This window comes from Camelina sativa, chromosome 19 (genome assembly GCF_000633955.1).
Source record: "Camelina sativa cultivar DH55 chromosome 19, Cs, whole genome shotgun sequence".
NCBI lineage: Eukaryota > Viridiplantae > Streptophyta > Magnoliopsida > Brassicales > Brassicaceae > Camelina > Camelina sativa.
Window position 1 is genome coordinate 7,570,684 of NC_025703.1, and position 22,391 is coordinate 7,593,074.

General features: G+C 35.5%; 6 protein-coding genes across 8 annotated transcripts in view; 2 read left to right on the top strand and 4 right to left on the bottom strand.

Annotated features, from left to right (window-relative positions):
* LOC104765390 (protein ANTI-SILENCING 1-like) overlaps positions 1-3,949 on the top strand; it is a 4,619-nt gene extending 670 nt beyond the window's left edge. The window contains exons 2-13 of one of the 2 annotated variants that reach the window (XR_763874.2): positions 442-807; positions 932-1,100; positions 1,204-1,386; positions 1,479-1,756; positions 1,956-1,982; positions 2,298-2,390; positions 2,753-2,831; positions 2,935-3,025; positions 3,148-3,250; positions 3,355-3,471; positions 3,565-3,732; positions 3,817-3,949. Coding sequence is in view for 1 of the 2 variants with exons in the window: in XM_010489085.2 (XP_010487387.1) it covers positions 454-807; positions 932-1,100; positions 1,204-1,386; positions 1,479-1,756; positions 1,956-1,982; positions 2,298-2,390; positions 2,753-2,831; positions 2,935-3,025; positions 3,148-3,250; positions 3,355-3,471; positions 3,565-3,654 (1,584 nt within the window). In the remaining variant the exon portion in view is untranslated. Of the gene's footprint in view, positions 1-441; positions 808-931; positions 1,101-1,203; positions 1,387-1,478; positions 1,757-1,955; positions 1,983-2,297; positions 2,391-2,752; positions 2,832-2,934; positions 3,026-3,147; positions 3,251-3,354; positions 3,472-3,564 lie in introns of both variants that reach the window. The other variant, XM_010489085.2, reaches the window with a different exon arrangement.
* Positions 4,034-5,283, bottom strand: LOC104765389 (probable histone H2A variant 3). The gene is made up of 2 exons (XM_010489083.2): positions 4,963-5,283; positions 4,034-4,517 (listed from the first exon to the last, which is right to left on the bottom strand). The coding sequence occupies exons 1-2, from the start codon at positions 5,068-5,070 to the stop codon at positions 4,221-4,223; spliced, it is 405 nt and encodes a 134-aa protein (XP_010487385.1). The 5' UTR covers positions 5,071-5,283; the 3' UTR covers positions 4,034-4,220.
* Positions 5,383-7,660, bottom strand: LOC104765394 (serine-threonine kinase receptor-associated protein-like). The gene is made up of 7 exons (XM_010489091.2): positions 7,233-7,660; positions 6,980-7,115; positions 6,748-6,829; positions 6,382-6,557; positions 6,163-6,300; positions 5,916-6,055; positions 5,383-5,789 (listed from the first exon to the last, which is right to left on the bottom strand). The coding sequence occupies exons 1-7, from the start codon at positions 7,348-7,350 to the stop codon at positions 5,551-5,553; spliced, it is 1,029 nt and encodes a 342-aa protein (XP_010487393.1). The 5' UTR covers positions 7,351-7,660; the 3' UTR covers positions 5,383-5,550.
* LOC104765393 ((6-4)DNA photolyase-like) lies at positions 7,601-11,854 on the bottom strand. The gene is made up of 14 exons (XM_010489089.2): positions 10,889-11,854; positions 10,714-10,785; positions 10,526-10,606; positions 10,243-10,422; positions 10,092-10,163; positions 9,811-9,897; positions 9,630-9,728; positions 9,469-9,552; positions 9,287-9,373; positions 9,136-9,207; positions 8,947-9,060; positions 8,676-8,763; positions 8,504-8,599; positions 7,601-8,310 (listed from the first exon to the last, which is right to left on the bottom strand). The coding sequence occupies exons 1-14, from the start codon at positions 11,312-11,314 to the stop codon at positions 8,129-8,131; spliced, it is 1,740 nt and encodes a 579-aa protein (XP_010487391.1). The 5' UTR covers positions 11,315-11,854; the 3' UTR covers positions 7,601-8,128.
* On the bottom strand, positions 11,951-12,774 carry LOC104765392. The gene has a single exon (XM_010489088.2). The coding sequence runs from the start codon at positions 12,607-12,609 to the stop codon at positions 12,238-12,240; it is 372 nt and encodes a 123-aa protein (XP_010487390.1). The 5' UTR covers positions 12,610-12,774; the 3' UTR covers positions 11,951-12,237.
* On the top strand, positions 14,262-16,790 carry LOC104765395 (cytochrome c oxidase subunit 5b-1, mitochondrial). Of its 2 annotated transcripts, none has more exons than XM_010489093.2 (6): positions 14,262-14,607; positions 14,844-14,926; positions 15,114-15,164; positions 16,049-16,115; positions 16,225-16,304; positions 16,461-16,790. In XM_010489093.2, exons 1-6 carry the CDS (start codon positions 14,427-14,429, stop codon positions 16,527-16,529), a joined length of 531 nt encoding a protein of 176 aa, XP_010487395.1. In that variant the 5' UTR covers positions 14,262-14,426; the 3' UTR covers positions 16,530-16,790. The 2 variants fall into 2 exon arrangements, with proteins under 2 accessions (XP_010487395.1, XP_010487394.1); XM_010489092.2 differs by having other exon boundaries at positions 14,266-14,607; positions 14,841-14,926.

Consider the following 22,391-nt stretch of genomic DNA (forward strand, 5'->3'; position numbering starts at 1 on the left):
TAGGGGGGGGGGGTTTCCAAAGTTTTTGAGGCTTTTGGAAATTTGTGTAGCTTAGATTTAGTGGTTTACTTCTTAAACTGGCTTTGATTATACAGTAATCACCTTTCAAATCTGTTAATTTTCAAGCTAATTAAAGTAATTAGGTTTACTACTAGGATGAAATTAATGTGACTTTGTTTACTTTTGTGGACTTTGTCTTCGGCAATTTTGTAAAGGTTTTTTGATGCTTCAATCAATGTATGTATACCTTATATTGTCCTTGTTAGGAATAATTTTTAGCCATGTGCTTGCATAGTTTCCTTTGAGGTCCGAAACTCTAGAGGTTTCATGATGAACGTATCCATGATTTTACAGTACTCTCTTGTATTACGTTGGTTGTATCTTATTTTGTTTATCTTCTTCTCTCTAATTTTTACAGTTTGGGAATATATATCTTAGCAGGATAACTACTCTATGTTGCAACTGAATGCTGCTGGTGGAGAAGATGACCCTGATTTTAAGTGGGGTGCTAGGAGAGGATTTAGACGGAAAGATAGTAACGTCCAGTTCTATGAATCATTTACCTATGAGGGCATCGAGTACCGCCTTTTCGACTGTGCTTATTTTTATGTACATGGTCAATGTGAGACTTCAATCGGGAAGCTTGTCAACATGTATGAGACATCAGCAGGTGAGAAGAAAGTAAAGGTCATTTGGTTTTTTCGACCTATTGACATCCGTCGCTTCTTGGGAAAGTATGAGCCAAAATGGAATGAGTTGTTTCTGGCTTGTGGTGATGAAAAAGGGGTTTCCAATATCAGTGATGTGGTAAATTTGCTGTCTTTTCATCTCCTTCTTACTAGTTTGAAATAGCCATCTAAATTGATAGTATGTTTATATTATAGACGTAAGATATCAGTTTGGGTTTCCTCTGTACATGTTGTTGGTCCAGGAGACGATCATGGGAAAATGTAAAATTGTATGCATATCGGAGGACCGTAGAAACCCACAACCAGAAAGCAGTGACCTGAGGAGAGCTAAGTATGTCTTCTCCCACACCTTCGATACGAGGCTGAGAATTTTATCAAACGTCTTTGCAGATGCAATAGCTGGAATTGGAGGTTTGGAGTAGAACCAAATTACAAACCTTTATCTTCAACTCACTCTTCGGATATGTATTAAATGATGCTCTTTTTTACTTTCTACTGTCTCTAATAAATGCAGTGGAGAAATTCTTTAATAGGATAAGAGACAAACAGCCTGTAAAGCGCCTAACCTCAAGCGCAGCTGCCAGTTCCAGGGCTTCTCCAGTAAAATCTATTCATCCAGATTTGGGGTCAACAAAGTTAGGAAAAGAAGACAACAGAGATGGAAAGCTGACGAATAGAACAAACTCGGGAAAGAGAGGTTGATCCCTTATTCTATCTGTTCTGGCCTCTTATCTGATATATACTTGTGAAATGGACAAACCAGATTGACACTTACCTTTATTTTGCAAGTCTCTTTTCTAGACGAACGTGCTGATCATGTACATGCGAAGAAGAACCCTCATGTCAATTCTGATACCAGATCTAGAGGTCCGATAACCAAAACCAGAGCATTTGGAGAGTTACATGCTTCAGGTTCATCAGTCGATGCTAAGGCTTCTAAGAAGAGGAAGCTTATACTCAACACGCCAGAAACAGATGATTCTGATGGCTCAGGCCCCCAACTAGGAGAGAAGAAATTCATGAAAAAATTACCTCCTCTTGTAGAAAAAGCTCCAAATCAGAACATCGTACGTACCATCTCCATCCTTCTTGTTTTAGTGGATTAGCTAAGAGAAATGTTAACAGTTTACAGCAGAAACGTGTACACAACTTTTGGGAAATGAACTATTTCTTTTCTTGAGCATAGCAAAATATTATTCTCACTGTAGATTGGATAGTATTAACTTGTGACGTTACTTTGTTTTCTCTTTTTGTCTTGCCTTACAGAAGAAAAGCAGCTGGTACAAGAAACTGGTAAGTTTTCTGACGCCTCCCTCCACCAAGGTTTTCCCTTTTATTAAGGGTAGCTGCATTACAATCATGTTTTGTAGTTTAAGAAGAATCTGAAACAATTCATTCCAATAGCCAATGTTTGTTATATTGGCTTTCATCACACGAAATCAGACCATGGGAAATATTACTGTTTACGTAAGCAATGAAATACTTTTGATGAAGTTAGTTCAACAATTTGTCGTGGTTCGAAAAAAAAAGAAATATTTTAAGATCAATGATTGCTTCATTTAAGATTAATGATTTATTCATAAAAGATTGTTATATTCCTTATTCCAGCCTTTCGAGGAAGAACTAAAGGCGGCTATAGAGGAAAGTAGGGTGCTCTTAATTGAGAACCTGGAACCATCATACACATCGCTGGAGGTAGAGGTATGATCCTAATCTATTTTACAAAAGACATCATTTCATTCATCATCAATTGGTTTTGTGATAAAAACTCATGAACCTAGGTTTATTTGATCCGAAATACGGGCATGTAGTTGATCCAAAGGTGCAGTTTAATTCAAGATAAGAGCATCCTATGAATCTCACTCAATGCCAATTTTTTAGTGGAAACCTGTTGTCTATACATGTGTTGCCATGTTTTCGAGAATTGTTTTTAAGTACAATATTTTCTGATTCTTAGTTGGTGTTGACAATGCAATGCCATCTACAAAGACACGCAGAATTAGCAATCATTCTACAAAGCCTGTAAATTATAACACTCCCCTTTTCCTTTTTGTTCTATTTAGGAACTTTGTTGGCATGCTTTCAATGAAAGAGTTGATGCTAAGATGATCCCTTCTAGTCTCATGTCTACCCCACATTGTGGTATATGTGTATATTTACACCTATCTGTTTGCTATTTGTTAGCTCATGATGTTTTTTAAAAAATTGTCAATGGCAACAAATTAAACTGCATTTTCCCAATTAGGCAGGGCTCTTGTGATTTTTGGAACCACAAAGGCAGCTGATTCTGCCTTGTCATGGTTAACTGAAGAGGGTCTGATGTTACCTGGCCAAAGGTTACTTGCTACTACTCTCTGATCTTCTATATCTCCACATATGTGAAAACTTCATTAAACCCTTATATGTGAAAACTTCATTAAACCCTTCTTTCTTTTCTCTTACATGATTCATTGTGCAGACCTCTAGTGGGTAGCAGAAATGTCCCAGTAGAAATTGGAAAACGTAGAAGTTTGACTGGCCATTTTAGCATGCTGGATAGATCTATGATGACAACTCAGAAGGTAAGATGTTGCATTAGTCATGTCAAATATTTTTGTTGTTTCAACGCTCTAAAAAGTAAACACTGTCTCACACAATTTTGTTTTTCTAAACCTATTCCCAAAAGAGAAAGGCCGTCTCAACATCACATTGCACGCAGCCCAACCACGCTGTAGACTCTATGGCCTATGAGTGGCTCGCTCTACAGGCAAAGTCAGAATTGACGTGGAAGAAGTTATCCGAGGTCTGCTTTTTCTTCTCTTCTCAAAGTAGACTAAAAACATATCTTTTTGGTGCCCTTGCCGGTCTTTAAATTTTTTTTCTTCACCAATTGTAGATACAAGCCAAGGAGATTGACATCCTCAAACGCATAAAGCAACAAGGAACCAAAGGAAAGGAACAATGTGCAAAAAATCCTTACTCTTAACAACAGCACAAAAGAACACTTCATGGTTTTGGTTTAGTTTTTGGAATCTAGCTGATGTAAACCCATTGTGTCATTTAGGTGGCAACTAGGCACAAAAGAACACTTCATGGTTTTGGTTTAGTTTTTGGAATCTAGCTGATGTAAACCCATTGTGTCATTTAGGTGGCAACTAGGCAGTAACCTTATACACTCACCTAGCAGGTTGATGCTAATATTTTGGTAGGGTTACATATAAAAATCTACTTGACAGGTTTTGATGTCATAGAGTCTAAGTTTATGTTGCCCCTAAAAAACAATACGATGGGTTATGCATCTTTGCAAAGATTTAGGTATCGGTCAATCTCTTCTTACATTGGCTTTCTCTTACGGCTGTTTCATATGAACAAACCCCAAAACATTAATCAGAAGGAGAAACAAGCCCACACATAGATGGGTCCTGAACAAACAAACAATCCTAAGAGTTTCTCTACTAATGTCATAACATAAACACGACTATTATTACAAAACGAGGTCCGAGATACAAAAGATAGAGGGATTATGGGGAATATGGTAGAGAACAAAAAGGCTTATTCTTTGCCCGATTTGTTGATGAGAGACTTGTGAATGTGTGGAATGACTCCACCACCAGCAATAGTTCCTTTGATGAGAGTATCGAGCTCCTCGTCACCACGGATAGCAAGCTGCAAGTGCCTTGGTGTGATACGCTTCACCTTCAGATCCTTGCTAGCGTTACCAGCCAGCTCCAAGACTTCTGCGGTCAGATACTCCAAAATGGCGGCTGTGTAAACCGCTGCGGTCGCTCCAACACGTCCATGAGCAGTTGACCTTCCTTTCAACAGTCTATGGATTCTCCCAACTGGAAACTGCAAACAATAAAGAGAGAAGACTCATCACACAAACCGTTTTTAAGATCTACAAAACTCATCAAAGCAGCAAGAATTTGACAATATACTACATTTGTTTCTCAAGCTAGCATGAAAGTCTATAAACTCATAAAAGCAGCAGGATTTGAAGTCAACCATTTTAAAAAGCATTGCAGATTTCAAGGAACAAAATAAACCCATGATAGCTTTTAAAGCTGCCAAGACCTTAAGATTCATTCTTAAATATGGATAAATAACTTTATTACCCAACGGCCTACACAATGTAAACATAGTCAAAACTCAAAACAGAGGACCAAAGTAGATATTCGTGTAAACATATAAACACAAATCGATCTATAGACTATGTTACTATAAACTAAGCTCAGGAAGACAGGAACTCAAGTAGATCCGTCAGTAACACACGGTTCAGAAACATCACAAATACCTGAAGACCAGCACGAGAAGAGCGAGTAATTGGTTTCTTCTTGTCCTTGTCCTTGTCGTTGCCGCTGGGTTTCCCCATTATCAGACCTTTCGCTCCTTTTCCAGTCATTTTTTCCCGCCAGAAAAAAAAAGTATCAGTCTTTTCACTGAGAGAGAGAGAGAGAGAGAGAGAGAGGGAAAGAGAAAAGATACGTAGCAGATAAAGAAAGACAAGACGCAGAAGAGATCTTTCAAGTGGATTTATTTCTTGACTTATGGGAAGATTTAAAATTGACTTAATTACCCCTCGGCTTCTGCGCTTATTGCAACTTGTCAGCCAGGTCAAGGTCACACTCACATCGAAAGCTCATGTCTTATCAATAAATATAACAAATTGGCCCTAACTATTTTAGTTTTTAAATAGACCCCATAGATTCGTAAATGATCAGCCACATCAGAACTTTTGCTTTGAATCTTTCTGACTGAAATGAAGAACGACAGACAGTGTTCCTTAAAAGACTAGTTTGAATTTTTCGTATCTTCTCTCATTCAGTCTGGAAGCAAAAAAAAAATACAGTAAGAAGAAGACAAAGAGAAGCAGCCATATTTTTTAGACATCAGATGGTTGTTTCTCTGCGGTTTTCCCTTCTTTGTTAATGTGAAAGCCTTCAATCTTACGAGTGACCTCGTCTACATTCTGTTTCGACTTTGATTCGATGATCTCTTCAGGATTCACAGGACCAGTCTGCCAGATTCTGATTGTACCATCTTCAGATCCTGAAGCATAAGATTCACCTGTTGGTGCAAACCTTACGCAGTGTACGGGACCATGATGTCCCTTGTTGCATCCTTAAAGTTCAGATGAAAAAAAAAGACGCATCAAAACCAAAAAAAAAACTTTAAAGACAACCATACTACACAGTCAATCTGCTTAAACTGAGGTCATGTAAGTGTTTTTAGTTTTCAGTCACTCACCAATCTCCTCTCCGGTGTGGAAATCAAATAGTCTAACCCACATATCTTCACCACCAGCAACGAATTTGTTGCCAGATTTTGGCTCAAGCGATGCAGATTCGATATTGCAGGGCATGTCGTAACTCTTCACTAGTCCAAAACTGGATGTTACCAAAGACAAAAGATATAAAGCCTTTGAGCAGAATGCAAGATATTGTTATTTCAAGAGAAGACATAAATCCAATTTCCTGAAACGAGAGAAGCTTACTGATTTGCATCCCAGAATTTAACAGTTGACCCATCGGCAGTTGTTATATACCGTCCATCTTGACTCACTTCAGCACTGGTGACAGGAGACTTGGTTTCTAATGTTTGCACAATTTTACCACTCCTCACGTCCCATAACCTGTTCAAGAGAAGAAACAATGAGTTTTTCTCTAGGTAACACGTGAATGTTGTTTTTATTCAAGAGATATATGCATCATACCTGACCCCACCAATATCAGTGCAAGAGCTTAATATAGTTTGATCACCGTGAAGCCATGTAACTGTTCTAATAGAACCAGGAGACTTATCAATCTCTGTAGGAGGTGCATCCAAGCGATTCAAGTCGAAAACACGAAGAATTTTCTCAAATCCTCCTGTGAGTAGAAATTGCGTATCCTGAAGAAAGAAAGAAAGAACCATGTCAGACACCACATACCACCTTATCTGATTCTTACAGAATACATTTCCTTAAGCAGAACAAAAGAACAATGAAGGGGGATACATATAGCAAGACCATGACAACACAGTCCAAAGCTCTTATGTTCAGAAAACTCTTTAATCAAGGAAAGAAGTAGACTATATATACCTGGGAGAAGGCGCACGCTCGAACAATATGCTTGTGCTCAAAAGAATGCAGGACATCCCCGGTCAAAGCATCCCAAAGTTTCCTAAAAATAAGCCAAATTGTAGATGTCAAATGTATAGACCAAACTAATCAAATCATGAATAGCATAGCAAAAGAATCAAACCAATTCAAGCATAAACAAGATCAACAACAACAACAATAATACACAGTTGCTATAAAGTCAATGACTTACGCAGAGAAATCAGCGGAAGCGGAAGCAGCACGCAAAGCACTGTTATCGAGACAAGAACTCCAGACAGCACCTTTGTGGCCTTCAAATGTACCAATCCAATCACCAGTTTCCCCATTTCTCAACATTGGATGAGAATCTATTCATCAAAACCTCACATGAAAAACATGTTTTCACAAAATCCAAAACAACAACAACTAGCTCAGTTCTGGATCTTACGATAGCAAATCTAGAGGATTTAGATAGATAGATATACCTTTGCTGGCGCTGATGAGGAAGAAACCATCAGGAGTGATTGGACTGTAGAACAACTCCACAACAGGTCTAGAATGACCATGGCACACTAAAGGAGTCGCCACTTTCTTCTTCTCCATCTCCCCCTTTACTAATCTTAACAAACCACACACACACACGAATAAGAAGAAGAACCCTAAGTTGATCGATCCAACAACAAAAAGACTTAAATCGCAGCTTCTAATCGAATCGATTCAACGGAACAACTGGCTCTAAAATTCCACAGCTGATACAACACGAGATTGATTCAATCCCACAAAAACACCCAAAAAAAATCGAATTCGGAGAAAATCTAAAAATCCGATCGATCTATACTCTTTTTTTTTTTTCTTTTTTGATAGGGAAGCTCCAGTTGAATAATTGCTGCCTCCCGAAACATTACAAAAGAAACAAAAAAAAACAAAGGAAAATTACAAAAAAAAAAAAAAAAAAAAAAAAAAAAAAAAAAAAANAATCGAAGATGAAGCAAAGTGCAAGAATGTGGGGAAGAAGAAAGCTTTTTTTTTTTGGTTATATAACCAATCAACCCCAGTCAGTGTAGGAGGAGGAGAAGGGGTCGCTGCTGGCCTGTCCGAGAGATTTTCTATTTCAGGAAGCTATTTCTCTTTTTGTCTTCTTCCAATTTCATTCCCATATTTTCTCATCCTTTACAAAATTAGCTCATAACGTTTACGAATTAGATCTCTGTCCCAAAATTCATATACAAACAATTAGGTAATTTATGTTGTGTTTGACCTCCTTAACAGAAAAAGGCTTACTTTTGAAATTTCAGTGGAACAATGTTTTACAAAGATTACAGTACTACTACGATTTGGTTTGTAAATAATAATAAGCCAAATTCTCATCAAAATCTTATTATTAGTTGAGTTTTTGACGTTGGTTCCTGATCTTGGTTGGCTCTTCATGTCCATCTTCTTGAAGCTTTCTCCTTAAATTCTTCAGATCTTCATCATCCACCTTACCTTCCTTTTTCTTGTTCAATGCATATGTTTCACCCATCTTCCTCTTGCACTCCTTGCTTGCTGTATCGTGCAAAACCACTGCCAACCAACAAACAAAGCCAGAGAACTATGCAACTTAAAAGACCTTACTTTTAAGGTTTGCTCATTGGGACAACAGCTAGCTTCATGATAATGATCATTATCTCCCTTAATTTATGGTATAATCACGTTCCATTATATTCTACTATTCTAGCAAGTGTATATGTATGTAAATGCAGACGGGATTACTAACTTGGCTTCGGGTAGTCCTTCCCGACTATGCATTTTGCTTTCGTTTGAACACTCAATGGCGCTGTCCATGGCTCGTATATATACTGCTTTGGCATATCTGAATCGAAATAACTTATTAGCTAATGAAACAGTAAACAAAATTTACCAGGATGATGGAAACTAACTTCAGTTACCTTTCAGAACCGGGAGAAAATGCCTAATGTACTTCCCATCAGGATCATACTTCTTCCCGAAAGATATAGGAGAGTAGATGCGGTTGTACTGTTAAACCATCACAAAACATTGGGACACAAGTGTAAGCATGACTAAAGAATTTCGGAAATTAAAACTTTTTGTATGGAGATGGTAATGCTTTGGTTCGATTTAACCAATTCTTCAGAAAAAAAGCTTAGGAAGCCAAAGAAAACTACCATATAAAAGGAGAGAAGAGGAAGGAGATAATACCTGGTAAAAGAAGGACGAACATGATAACCACATCCAATTTCCATTATTGATGGCCCAGTCTGAATCGATCAGAAGCCTTTCAAACACATCACGCCCTTGTTCCCAATGTATGAACTAACACCAGAAACTATGCATGTGAGTAAAATTTACTGAGGGAGATAGAAACAACAATAGTAGAGGAAGCATTACCAGATCCCCACGAGTTAGAAAACAGGCTACACAATGACGCGCTAGATGGTGCATCCAACCCCATTTCAGAAGCTATAAATTCCAGAGAAAGAATGATTCAGGAATGATGCTTAAAAAGGAAAACTAGAGTTCACTTTGACTAATATCTAACCTGAACCATGATGGCATCAATCCAAGGGTATCCTGTCTTACCGTCCCTCCAAGCAGCCAACATAGCATGATCCTCGTTCCATGGAATCTAGTTTATGTACGGAGCAAAAAGATCGGTCATAAAAACCATGAACATCTAAAAGATGAAGGAACATGATAAGAGAACGGTGTTACAGTTGTTACCTGTTTGCAGATCCGGTTTCCCTTCATTTTGTCAAAGTTAGGGGTTCCAAATGCAGTGGTATAGAAAAATTCTCGCCACAACAACTAGAGACATTGAAAAAGGCATCAACTTTCTGCAGTCGTGCAGTATTAAAAAAACAGTCTTTTAGTAATTCACTGACCTGCCCAAGGAGAGAAACTGGTGGCGAAGTATGCTTTTTAACATCCTTGTAAATATTTTTGAGGCATTGATAAAAGTACCTCGAAGAAAGGCATCCAAACTTTTCAAAGGTCAGGAACTAGGAGGAAATATCAGCAAATGGAGAGAGATGCTTAAGTAGCTATAAAATTATCTCAACTCACTTTCAAATAAGGTGACAAAACTGTAGTCGCAGGTTTCAAGAATGCAGATGGATCACCCTTCGGTTTCTCAAAGTTTGCCACCCATGCCTACACCATAAAGAATTAGCCGTATCTTTGACTTTGTAAATAAAGAAGATATAAATCTACAAAGTCTACATAGCATTCTGATTTCTATGATCTTGGAAGGAAAAGACAATATCCTTTCGTCTAAGTACTCGATAAGTAGTTTGCACCAAGCAAAAAATCTTAAAAGGGAAAAATTTCCAAAGTAATGACCATACCTTATCACTGATTGACTTGGTCAATCGTTGCAAGGCTTCTGATTCACCACCTCTAAAAGGAGTCCACTCAGCCTACAGAAAATTACACGAGCATAAGTATCTTAGATGGAAAAGATTTTTAACTAATTACAGAAACAGATCATCTCCTAACTATTTCATCTTCTCTGTATCCAAGTTCCTCAAGCGTTTGTACTTCTGAAATGCCAAGATTTCCAACCTCTCCAATTGGAGGAAGTGAAGAATAAGACATCACAAGTTCAGATGTAGCACATGATGGCTCTCCAGCAATCTTCACAAATGACTGATAACTCAAAGGTGGCTTCCCACCGTTCTTACTTGCAAGAAAAACCACACACAACTTCAGAATTTTCACAGTTCCACAGAGGGAAATCTAAACAAAACAAAAAAACAACTTAGTTAACAATAGCACTTACTTTCTCTATAATGTCTGCCGGATTGAACAGAGTATGGCTCACTGGAGAGAAAACCTCAACTCCAGTTGAAGAAGCATATTCCTGTAGAAATCAAAATCACTCAAAATAACTAAAACCTCAATGAGACACACCATTTGATTAGTCGTAAGCAAGATCAAAACTTTAAGGCTTAATGACTCGAACTTTACCTTAACTCTCACATCTAACGCTTGATAATACGGATCTGTATCATATTCAAAGCAAAGCCTCTTCACCTTCCACTGCCAAAACAACCCCATTCACATATATATATACACACATTTCAGATTTCTCTATTTGCCTAAAGTAAAATCAAATTCACAAAATTTGAAATTTCTGCATTACCTCTTGCAAGCAACGAACCAGTACTTCACCAGGTTCACCTTTCAGAACCAGCAACCGCGAACCGAGTTTCTTCAGGCTAGAATCGAGATCCTTGAGACTCTCCAGTAAGAACCGGATCCGGTTAACCCCGGAACGAGACGAACCGGGAGAGAACGCAGATGGGTCTAACTCCATGTAATGCGGGTCGATAACAAAAACCGGGTAAAGAAATTGGGAACCTTTTGAGGCGTATTCAAGAGCCGGGTTGTCGTGAACCCGAAGCCCTTTCCGGAACCAAACCAGTGAACCGGATCCAGTAGCCATGGTTACTATGGGATTGAGACGGTAACTAGGGACAGAGAATCTTCGCTTGAAACTTGTGTGATACTTTCCCCAGAAGTTTCTCGTGAAATTCGCGCCTCCTGAAAGCGCGAGAGAAGGTTTCATATGAAGAAGATGGTAACGTCGTGCGGTTAATATGCGCTTCTTCAACTGTGTGTTCGGCTAATATGCGCGGTTAGTCAGCGTAAGATATAGAGAATGTATAGGTTATTATCAACGGTTATACCACGTCATTACTTTACTGCAAGATCATTTGAGCGAGGTGTTTAATTTTCCACCGGTCATCATTCATTGCTTACTATTACTAATCTCTATAGTTAGTGAAATTAAACTTCATAGGTTTGAGTTTTTCAATCGTAACATATTCTTATGACGTTATAATAATGTTTAATCAAATATAGATTTCTTAAGATTAAACTCTATTACTATACTTCATATTGTAGCAGTTTCGTTTGATCAAAATAAGCCCTAACCTCCTACCACTAAACGACTAAACGTTGTCGTTTACATCAAAAGTTGAAAAAAAAAAAACTATCGGGCTACCCATTTAAAATTAAATAAGACCCGTTAATAAAAGGGCTTAAACGGGTGCACCCAATTAAAATTATTGGTTTTCTAAACAGATTCGGGTCTAAAAACACTGTACGGAGCCCTATAAGACCCGCGGGCCTTAAGCTCATTTTAACATCACTAATTTTGGGTAAAAAAAAACGTAGCACTTGTCTAAATACGTAGGTCAACTACCAATCCAACGGTTAAGCATTAATAGAAAGCTACAAACTAATTGATAATCCAACGGTTCAGAAGAAAGCAACAATCCCACACGAGCCAGACCGTACAAGTACAACACACAGAAACGACGACGTACAATCAAACGGTTTCTTGAGTAGCATCATCGGAAAAAAAAAAAGATCTTCATCCCCATACGTGGAAAAAAAAGAGAGAGAGAGACATTTTTAATTTCGACTAATTATTGATTATTATTATTATTATTACTAGATCCGGAGGATACGGTGACCCGGATCCAGTTACTCCTTGACCCGAACGTCAGACGCGAGCCTAGACGCGATCGCAGAATGGTACATAACGTCGTGGAACGTGGAAGCTTCGGCTGTTTTCCTCCGCAGCTGCTTAGCCTTCTCCTCCGTGAGACACCACCGCTGAGACCTTTCGCCAGTTTTAACCAGATCCGATTCCAGACTCGCGGATGAGGACGAGGGTGAGATGTTGTTGTTGGTGTTGTTGACGACGTAATCAGGTTCGGATGAAATGCCGAAGAGAGGAGCCCACCATGAAACAGATGAAACTGGCTTCTTACGGGATGGATCCGATTTGGAGGATCCGGGTTCGGATGATGCTCGGATCGAAGAGAGAGCGGAACAGGAGATGATTGTAGCCATTGTATGTTAAAATGTGTTGATCTGAGAGAGAAACAAAATGTGAAGATTGTTTATGGGATAAAGAGAAAGATTTGTGGATTTGTATAAAAATAGATTAGTTTTTGGATTAAGAGAAAATAATGGATTAAGATATTATTTAGATGAAATCAGCTGCGGTTTTTATAGTGTGGAAATGTTGTAGTACCCACAGGTTCGTTAATATTTAACTGGTTTTTAATATCAACGACGTTAGGGTAGTTTCGGAAAGAGTGTTGCAACGGTAAATGCGTTGTGTTACACGATAGTTATGGTGGAGATGAGAGCATTGGATTATTTTCCCTTTTAGGGAGATGATGGATAAGATTGAAGGCGTGGAGCAGCGTCGCCATCTGCACTTTTCGTTTGTTTATTAGGATTATATTGTCATGGGTGACTTGTTGCTTTGACAATGTCAACATTGACGTGTGTTCATTGAAATTTAGAGTTCAACTAGTAGAAGTCCTTTTGGGATATTTCATAAAATCAAGGAATAATCGTCGGTGATATTCGAATATTTCTTTGTCAACAGGTTTTGAACTAGTAAACAAAAAATTTCTTTTTAAACAACCAATGAGTAAAATGAACGTTACATGCTAACATGCATATGATGTGACTATTTGCATGGAAGAGGAGTTGTAGTTTGATTTATGAATCCTGAACGCATTATGAAAGTTTTTCGGACTAGAAGATGAATATTGTGTTTTTTATTAACTAATATTATTAGAGCTAAGTATTTTCATTCATTAAACTTTTTTCTTTTCTTTTTATCTCTTTTGAATTCAACGGTTTGGTTTCGCTATTTGGCTGATTTATACCACATCAACAGTACTGATACGATTTGCGAAACTAGATGCCTGATGGAAATTAAGAAGCTATTAGCTAGCTAGTTTTGTGAAACTGTTCCAAGAAAACTACCTTTTGCAGCATATGTAAGAAGCGAGCTTAAGATAATTATCTCGGATGCTTGAAGCTATATATGAATATGATATATATGGTACTATGGTAGTGCCAGTTCATCAGGACACCAGAGTGATGAGGCATATGGAACCTCTTAGTCTAGCCAAAAGTATATAATGCTATGCCAATCCAAAAGTATTCAACTTGTGCCATAATTCGTTCCGCTGAAGTTTCAGAATAAGATAAACAAGGGGTCATGTGTGTTGACTTGATTGTGTATTCGACATCTTCGACTACTTTCTCGACAAACATATTACACATGTTCGAACTTGCCTTTCTTTCTCATTTTTTCGTTAATTGGACATTACTACCGTATAATCATGTGGATTATACGATTACCTGGCCTCGTGCTAAGATTATATATGTATAATTTGCAACCAGGATCAGGAACATAGATTTAACAATTTGGGTTGCAAACTTTTGTTTTTTTTTTTTCAAAATTTGGGTTGCTAACTAAATGAACTTGATTGCGCTGTGTGTTATATAAATAAACGAGTGTGGTACTGGTCATATCAAGTTATTATAAACATTTAAAATGCTTACAGTATTTCCACTTCGTCATAATTTCATTTTGTACTCATGTGTATAATTATTTCCACTTGTATCATTCACTATCTCCGCTTGATATGGAACATAATTTAAAAGGATTGATTGACACGTGCGTACTATGTGTGTAGTCTCGCACGTACCACCGGTTAAAGAATCTCTCATTTCCCCGGAAGAAGAAGAAGAGATTCGAAAATAAAAACAAAAAACATTTTTAAGGGGTTTCACTGAATCCTTCAAAGGTGTGACCTGAGAATCACAACACAAACCAAACTTTACTCTCTCGATTCGTCACCATGTGGAGAAGAATCGTCTCCTCTCATCTCAAAACCCTAGCCGCCGATGTCGTCGCTGCTTCTCCTCGTCGATCGATAGCCGCTACCGCTAGACCCGTCGGCTTCTACCTCTCCCCCAATCGATCAGCCATTTCTGCTTCTTCTTCTGTTTTCTCTCCTCGACATTTCAGCTCCGAATCAGGTGATTTTATAGTTTAAACAAACGTTTTCAGATCTCGGCTTGGGAACTCGGTAGGATTTTAGATTCAAGTCACCATGGATTTTAGAGGATAGACTTAAATCTGTGTTGGTCTCTTAGATTGGTTTTAATACTCATGTCTCTGTTAATCTCTTAGATTGAAGATTCTGTCTACTTATTTGCTGCGATTTTGTGGTTTCTCTTATGAATTTTTTATTACGGTTTGTATGTTGCAGTAGAGACTCCTGCGAAGAAGAAGGTAGAGGATGTAATGCCTATTGCGACTGGACATGAGAAGGAGGAGCTTGAAGCTGAAATGGAGGTGATTCCTTTTTTTTTTCTTTTATCTAATGCTATTTTAAGATCTGAGTATGATACAAATCTCTTTCTACTGCAATTACGCTTGTGATCATCACTTTCACTTCTCTGATAATTTTCTGGTATCAAAATGGAGTATATATGTGTGCTTGATAGTAATCTCCATTTTTGTCATTGTTTTCTTGGGATAGGGAAGGAGGCTGCTTGATATTGACTTCCCTGAAGGTCCTTTTGGCACTAAGGTAAGTTTCTGTTACCAGAAATAGAATATGTCGTGACTCCACATTGAATTCCTTGACATTATATTTACTGCCAAGTTTACACCTTGTCATTGTTTTTAGGCATGATATAGATTTTTATGTTCATCACGTAGTGAAACAAACCAAGGATACTTCACTTGAATCGACTATAATGTAATCCAATATAGCTGTTTCAATTGCCTCAGATAACCAGGATAAACGTACTGAAATTTATTCCTTCATGGAGTTTAGTTGGTTTTCTGGCCTAAATGGATCAACTTTCACTCTTTGTTTTGTTCCATAATGTTACTTCAGCCAGGATTGCTATGGCATGCAGCAATCCCTGCTTTTATGTGTATTTTGAATCTTGTCTTATTGTCAGATTAAATTATCTTGATTACTCTGGTCATATTTCAAGATTTTTTTTGTGTGAATAATGTAATTAATACTAGTTAGTTCCCTGAGTGAAGAACCAGCTTGGATTTGAATCATATTTCAAGTTTGGTGAATTCAACAAATCTCTAAGCTGTGTTTGTTAATTTACGATGGCTGACTGCCTATGATGCTTATGTGCACGATAATGACGAAAAATTTGTGGATGTCACATACACCATGTGCAAGTGTCTGTAGATCATGAGCATTTAGTTCTTACTATACTTAAAGTCTGTCTCCGAAGTACTGAAATCATATAGGAGTATATGAGTGGTGAACTGAATTTTGCATAGTGTGCAACATAATCGAGGCATTTGATGTTTTTCATTTTTCTCATGTCATTTTATCTCTTGAGTGAACAATATTCAGTTTCTATTGGCTACCAATGGATTCTTTTAACAATTTTTTTCATTTTCTTGATACATAAATTTGGATATCAAATTGTGCTACCTTAGGAAGCTCCTGCTATTGTGAAGTCCTACTATGACAAGCGAATTGTGGGATGCCCTGGTGGTGAAGGCGGTAAGTTCATTGTTCTTCACTCTTTAATGGCATATACTCCCAAGACTTTTACCTATATCCACTAATGTCTAATGGTTTATCTAATCTATATCTCTCCTGGAAACTGCAGAGGATGAGCACGATGTTGTGTGGTTCTGGCTGGAGAAAGGAAAGTCCTTTGAATGCCCAGTTTGCACTCAGTACTTTGAGGTAAGTTAAACTCGTATCAGATGCTCTAAGCAGTAAAGAAATCAACTTAAGCCTCATCTAATAGTAAATAGGCCAGAGGATTCTGTAAAAAGATTAGAGCAAGAAGCTTTCCATTTCAGAATATTGAAAATGGTTATATAATGTATATGTTTGCAGCTGGAAGTGGTTGGTCCTGGTGGGCCTCCGGATGGTCACGGTGATGAAGACGATGAGCACCACCACTGATTCCGGCCTCTCCTTTGCCGCGAGTTTTTCTTATTTTTCATATATTTTAATTTTTTTTTATGGTTGGAATAATTAAAAAAAATATATATCTGCCGTTTGGTGAAACAAAGTTGAAAATGTTTTTGATCCTTTTTAGAACAATACACGGTATCAGAGTTTCTCAAAATGCCAAAACTCTTATGACCGTTGTTTTATTTTTGTACTCTTGAATCAGAATCATTCTTGCCTTTTGCTTATTTTATGATTCACCTTTCAAATGTTTATGGTTCTATGTCTTTTCATATTGGATGTTTTGATCGTGTCCCTTTATTCCTTGTGAACGGTCATATATTTCATAGATTTATAAAAAAAAGTAATACCAAATTTTCTTCTAACCTTGTTCATTAATTGGTTAAACACTAATTTACTCATACAATGCACCTAAATTTTACTTTCCTTTTTTAACTACTGTTTACAAAAAGAAGGGAAAAATAAAATAACACGGTGAACTAGAGAACGGTCGATGTCAACATCGAGCCGCTTTTATTTCCTCTAGGCGCAGGTGTTTTTCGATTCTTTCCTAACGTCTTTCGCTCAATTATTTTCTCGACGGTTTAACCAAGCTGAGACCAAATTTTACTTGGTTTATAGAAGACCAAATCATGCATATTGTTTTGTATTTCAAAATTGTGTTATTTTAGCTTATTTATTTCAAACTACGTTTTTGGTTTTCTTCTTCTTTTTTCATTGCAAAATTACCAACAGTGTGAAACTAAAAGCGAAACCTAACAAGCTATTGAAAAATAAATAAAATAAAATAAAATAAACAAAGAAACAAAGTATAGCGCTGTCGGAAATACCCGAGGAATATATTCCAAACAATGGTGTCTTATTAAAACTAAAGTAAAAATTCTAAAGAAAAAGAACGTCTGATTTCAATATTCTGTTTCTACTTAAGACAAATCACCAAAATATAAAGTTATTCTCTTAATGTTCGACATAGCTTCCTTGCCCGGCCTCATTACAAATCCTGATCTCGTGTTTCAAACATGCATGTTAATTACATGATGTGATGTATGATGATGCATACACATACATCTGATTTTTCTACGTCAATAACATATATATATTTTATGCGTTTCATATAAATTCATGTTTCTAGTGGTGTTTGTGTGAAGTTAGATATACGTATTACGTAGTGTACTAGGGTGGACAAATCCTATTACACTGTCGCCACTTATGCGTTTTAATAAAATAGTAACACGTACAGTAAATTGTTTAGCTGACTAATATACACGTGTTTAATATTCTATTTATCTTAATTTAATATTCTATTTATCTTAATTTATGGTGTTCATATACTTATGTGGTTTTTCTTTTTCTTTTGTCACGAGTGTTCATATTGTGTGTTTAAGGACATCTTTACATGTATTGTATAATTAGGCACGCTGATTATCCTCCCACGTGGCTGTCCGATTTCTTATGTACAGTAGCTGTTTTGTCAAATTATGAAAAAGTTAAAAAAGACATACAGTATTATGTTAGATACGTTTACCGTTTTTCTTCGTATAAATGACATTATTTTTCTTTCAATGAAAAAAAAAAAAATCAGACTGAATTCTAAATGTTAGTATTATTGATAACACCATGTTAGTGCTGAATTATGCAAGGTATATGAATATACGATTGTAACAACATCAACTGCCATTTGTCCTCCAGTTAAAGGATTAATACAAAACTCGTTTGGTTGCAGAAAAAATTCAATGCGATATAATTTATGTGAAATACTTTATCCCCAACTATGTATTAACATATTCAAAGTCTATCCATACAGCTACGGGACACTTCATCCTTCACTATTTTAACTCACTTGCTAGTTGCTACTACTTGTTCTTTTCTATAGTATCTTTTATTGAATAATTAATCTATATATAAATTAACTTATCAAGGTTGCATAGAAAATTATAGAGTGATCTGAAATGTAGTAACCTATGAGTATATCACACACATAAAGAAAACCCTATACAACCTATTTTTGTATGCAGACAAAGCTACGAAGGCATCTCGTATCTTGTAATAATTATAATCATTGTACTGTTTTCATAAAACTAAAAAGAAATACTCATTGTACTATGCAAAAATATATACTCTTTTAAACTAAAAAGCAAAAAAAGAAAAAAAAAAACTTTCTTTGCGAGTATTATATTCATCAATTCAACTTATATATTAGAATAAACTGATCATGTGTTGATATTTCTTTTTATTTCTAAATGGTATTAAAATTAACCATGCACAAATATATCAGCGTTGATCAAATAATGGTCCTTTTGTTTTTTTATTAAATAAAATTTAGTATTAAGATTGGTACGAGAAAAATATATAATAAGTAATGATACAATTTTTTCTGCAAACATGCTATTTTAATATGAGTCTTTTATTTTTTTTGGTCGGCAGAATGAAAAATAAAAAATGAAGCTTTAGAGTACATATTCTCTAATTGATGAAATTATGCAAGTCATATTAAAAAAAAAAAGGAAAAAGAAAGATTGCATAAACTTAATTACTTAAGGCTTAATGTGTTTTGTTAGCCCTTCATCCTACGAACGAACGAACGCTATATACCTTTTTTTAATCCAAAAATTAGCAAACTAAGATTGTAGTGCTTAAAGCATCTATTGTCTTTTTTTTTCTGTCAGTTAATAAAAATGTAATGTAAATACTTTTATAACCAATCGTTTCTAATTTGGGTTGACTATTCATTACCAATTAAGGAGTTTTGAATTCTTTATTTTTTGTTAAAGAGGAGTTTTGAATTCTTAATGAAATCGGTGGGTCACTAAAAGAGTTGACCAGCCTAAAGCTAAAAAAACATAAAATCGCAAAATATAAATTATATTGCAAAGTTGTTGACCTTTGTTAAAAGTGGTGTAATCTGATGGCGTCACTAGTCACTACTAAGAAAAATGTTAAGTAATGTCAACAATCAAATATTTCATTTTTTTTGGGCAGCAGAACCATTTGCTTTAAATAAAGTATAGATTAAATAGTTTTACGCGAAAATAAAAATATAGTTTTATGCGAATTCAAAAAATATTATTTTTATTTATATTTTGTAACATAATGTTGATTCTTCAACTTGCACACAGTTACAACTTACAACATTATTCACCAAATGAGTATATATCGTTATCCAACATACACTACAAAAAAAACCGGTGAAAACACAAATTAGTCATAAATTTTTTTGTAACCATCCTATATTAACCAGAAACCAGACACAAAATGATGTTGTAGTTAATTTGTAGCTAGGTTGTAGCAGATTTGTAGCTAATTAGCCACAAACAATATTTTATAGCTAACTGTGATTATTTGGCCATAAATTAGCTATGAACAAAACCATAAAATTTTCATCACTAATTAGCTACACATTGTGTTTCTTGCTAGTTATGTGGCTTTTTTAACCCTAAACCTCAAATTGAAATCTTAAACTCAAAATTAAAACCACTAAACTTCAATGTTTAAACATATATATTTTGTATTGCTTTTTTTTTTTTTTTTTTTTGTAACTAGTGTTGCCAATTACAGGATTATAAGACCACTTCCAACTCATCTCCATTTCTACTTTTAAACTCCATTTTGGAGAAACACCTTCTCCAATCCCACTCCATTTCCATCTCCAAAATGGAGATCTCTATATTTGGAGACTTTTAATTCATTTCTCCATTTTAGAGTTGAGATTTTTTGTTTGCAAATCAGTCCCTTAAATTTATATAGATTTATATTTTATATCTAAATACAGGTAAATATTATTATTTTCTACTTAAACTTATAAATAATAATTTTAAAATTCAACAATTAACATATATAACATAGAAAATAGACAATACAAACAAAAGTACAAAATAACATTACTACCAATAAAATTTAAAACACATAATATGACTTAAACTGAAGATTAACAACAACTTAATAAAACAAATACTAATAATTGATGAATGTTATGTAATGTAATGTTGTTCAATAATAAATTTTAAATATAAATAACATGCTAAAAAAATTTCTATTTTGTTAAAAATAAAATAATTGGGTCAAATTTGTAATTTTAATAAATAAAAGATCATTATATAAATTAATAATAAAATATAAGAAAAATATTCTAAGAATATTCTCTTTTGGAGTCAAATATGGAGAAATATGTTAGGAGTAAACCCATCTCCAAAATGGAGTTACTCCAAAATAGAGTAAAAATAAAGAAATGGGTTGGAAATGTCCTAGATGAAAATACAATTAAGGGCAATTAAGTAGCAAACTAACAGTTGATATCTTTCTTCACGGAAGATTATTAAGTAATCATTTTGGAAGATAAATTAGTAATGATTTCGTAAAATCTATGAAGATTCTTTGGAAAAGGAGACGAAAAAGGCAATTATTACGCGTATCCATGTAATGTAACCATGTTCACCTGATCTTTAATTTTCATATTCTGTTCTTAATTAACTTGACCTTCTTCTTTTTTTTCTGGCTATACTTCTTAATTTAACATGTTTATTTGTTGGTTGTTAATAGGCAACTTTCATTTCAATATGTAAAATTGAAATTACAATATTATAGTTTTTTGGTATCATGAATTTGAGTGCAAGGGGATTGAGTCATGAAAGGTGCATGATGTGCTGAGACCCATTCCGATTTCATCATCAAACTTTAGGTGACTTCCACCAAAGTTATTTGTCGTAAACGATTTAAACACGCATGTGGTGGTGGAATGGTTGAAGACTCGAGTCTAAAAACTTACGTAAACTCGCAAAACGAAATTTATATAACTTAGGGTGATCCAGGTCGAACTTTTAGGTGATCATATCAAATATTAATGTAAAATCTACATCTTATCAAAATGCTTTAAAACATAATAATTGTCAAATACATTTTCTTTAATCTAAATCTAATATAGATATAGTAGGAAGAAAATGACATATAGGTGAAAATTAGTGGGCTCGCAATCGTCACCCACTTTGATGGACAAAAACAAAGAGAGAGAGAGTAATGAAAGAAGCGTTGAAGGAAGTAGAGAAAAGATCAAAAGCTATTTTTGGTTTTATTGCTGTTGCTGCTCCCTCCCACATGAAATCCAGGTTGGTCACACACTATATGTTTCTTACGTATCATCATTACTACACTACACTCTCACTCAGTGCTCTGAGATTTCACAAATCCAAGAACCCTAAAGAAAATATATATAAACCTTAAAGATAATTCCATTGTCCATTGTGTAATGCAAATCCCCAAAATTTTAGTCCCTATATATTTTTTCTTTTCTCGTAAAAGTTTCAGACTTTTAAGCTTTCTGGTTAATGGGTATCTATCAATCATCTCACTTTTTTCATATATATATTTCATTAAACAAATGATTGAACAAGTAGATTTTTTTTTTTTTTGCATTTGTTTTCTTTCTTGATCTTTTGGAATTTTGGATTATGCTCTCATGTTTCTAGTAATATACTTGTGTTATATATATTGAATTAATATTCTTTTACGCGGAAGTGTTATTTTTTTTCTTCTTCCAGTGCCCACAAGGCATTGATTCTCTCTTTCTTTCTTTCTCTCTCTCTCTCTCTCTCTCTCTCTCTCCTCTGTGTAGTTTTGCAGCTAGCTCTGCTCTGGTTTTGATTTTGATTCCTTGTGTTCCCAAAAAGATTTATTTCTTTTGTTTTTATAAAGGAAAAAAGAAGAAATTGATTTCATCTTTCCATGGATGCCTTCTCTTAGTAGTATTAGTTTCTTTTGTGTGTGTGTAGCTGTTGTACACATTTAACATCCCATAGTTAATGATTCAGATTCACATCTCTTTTCTTTTTATTCCCCCTTCCCTCTCACCATCACACCTCC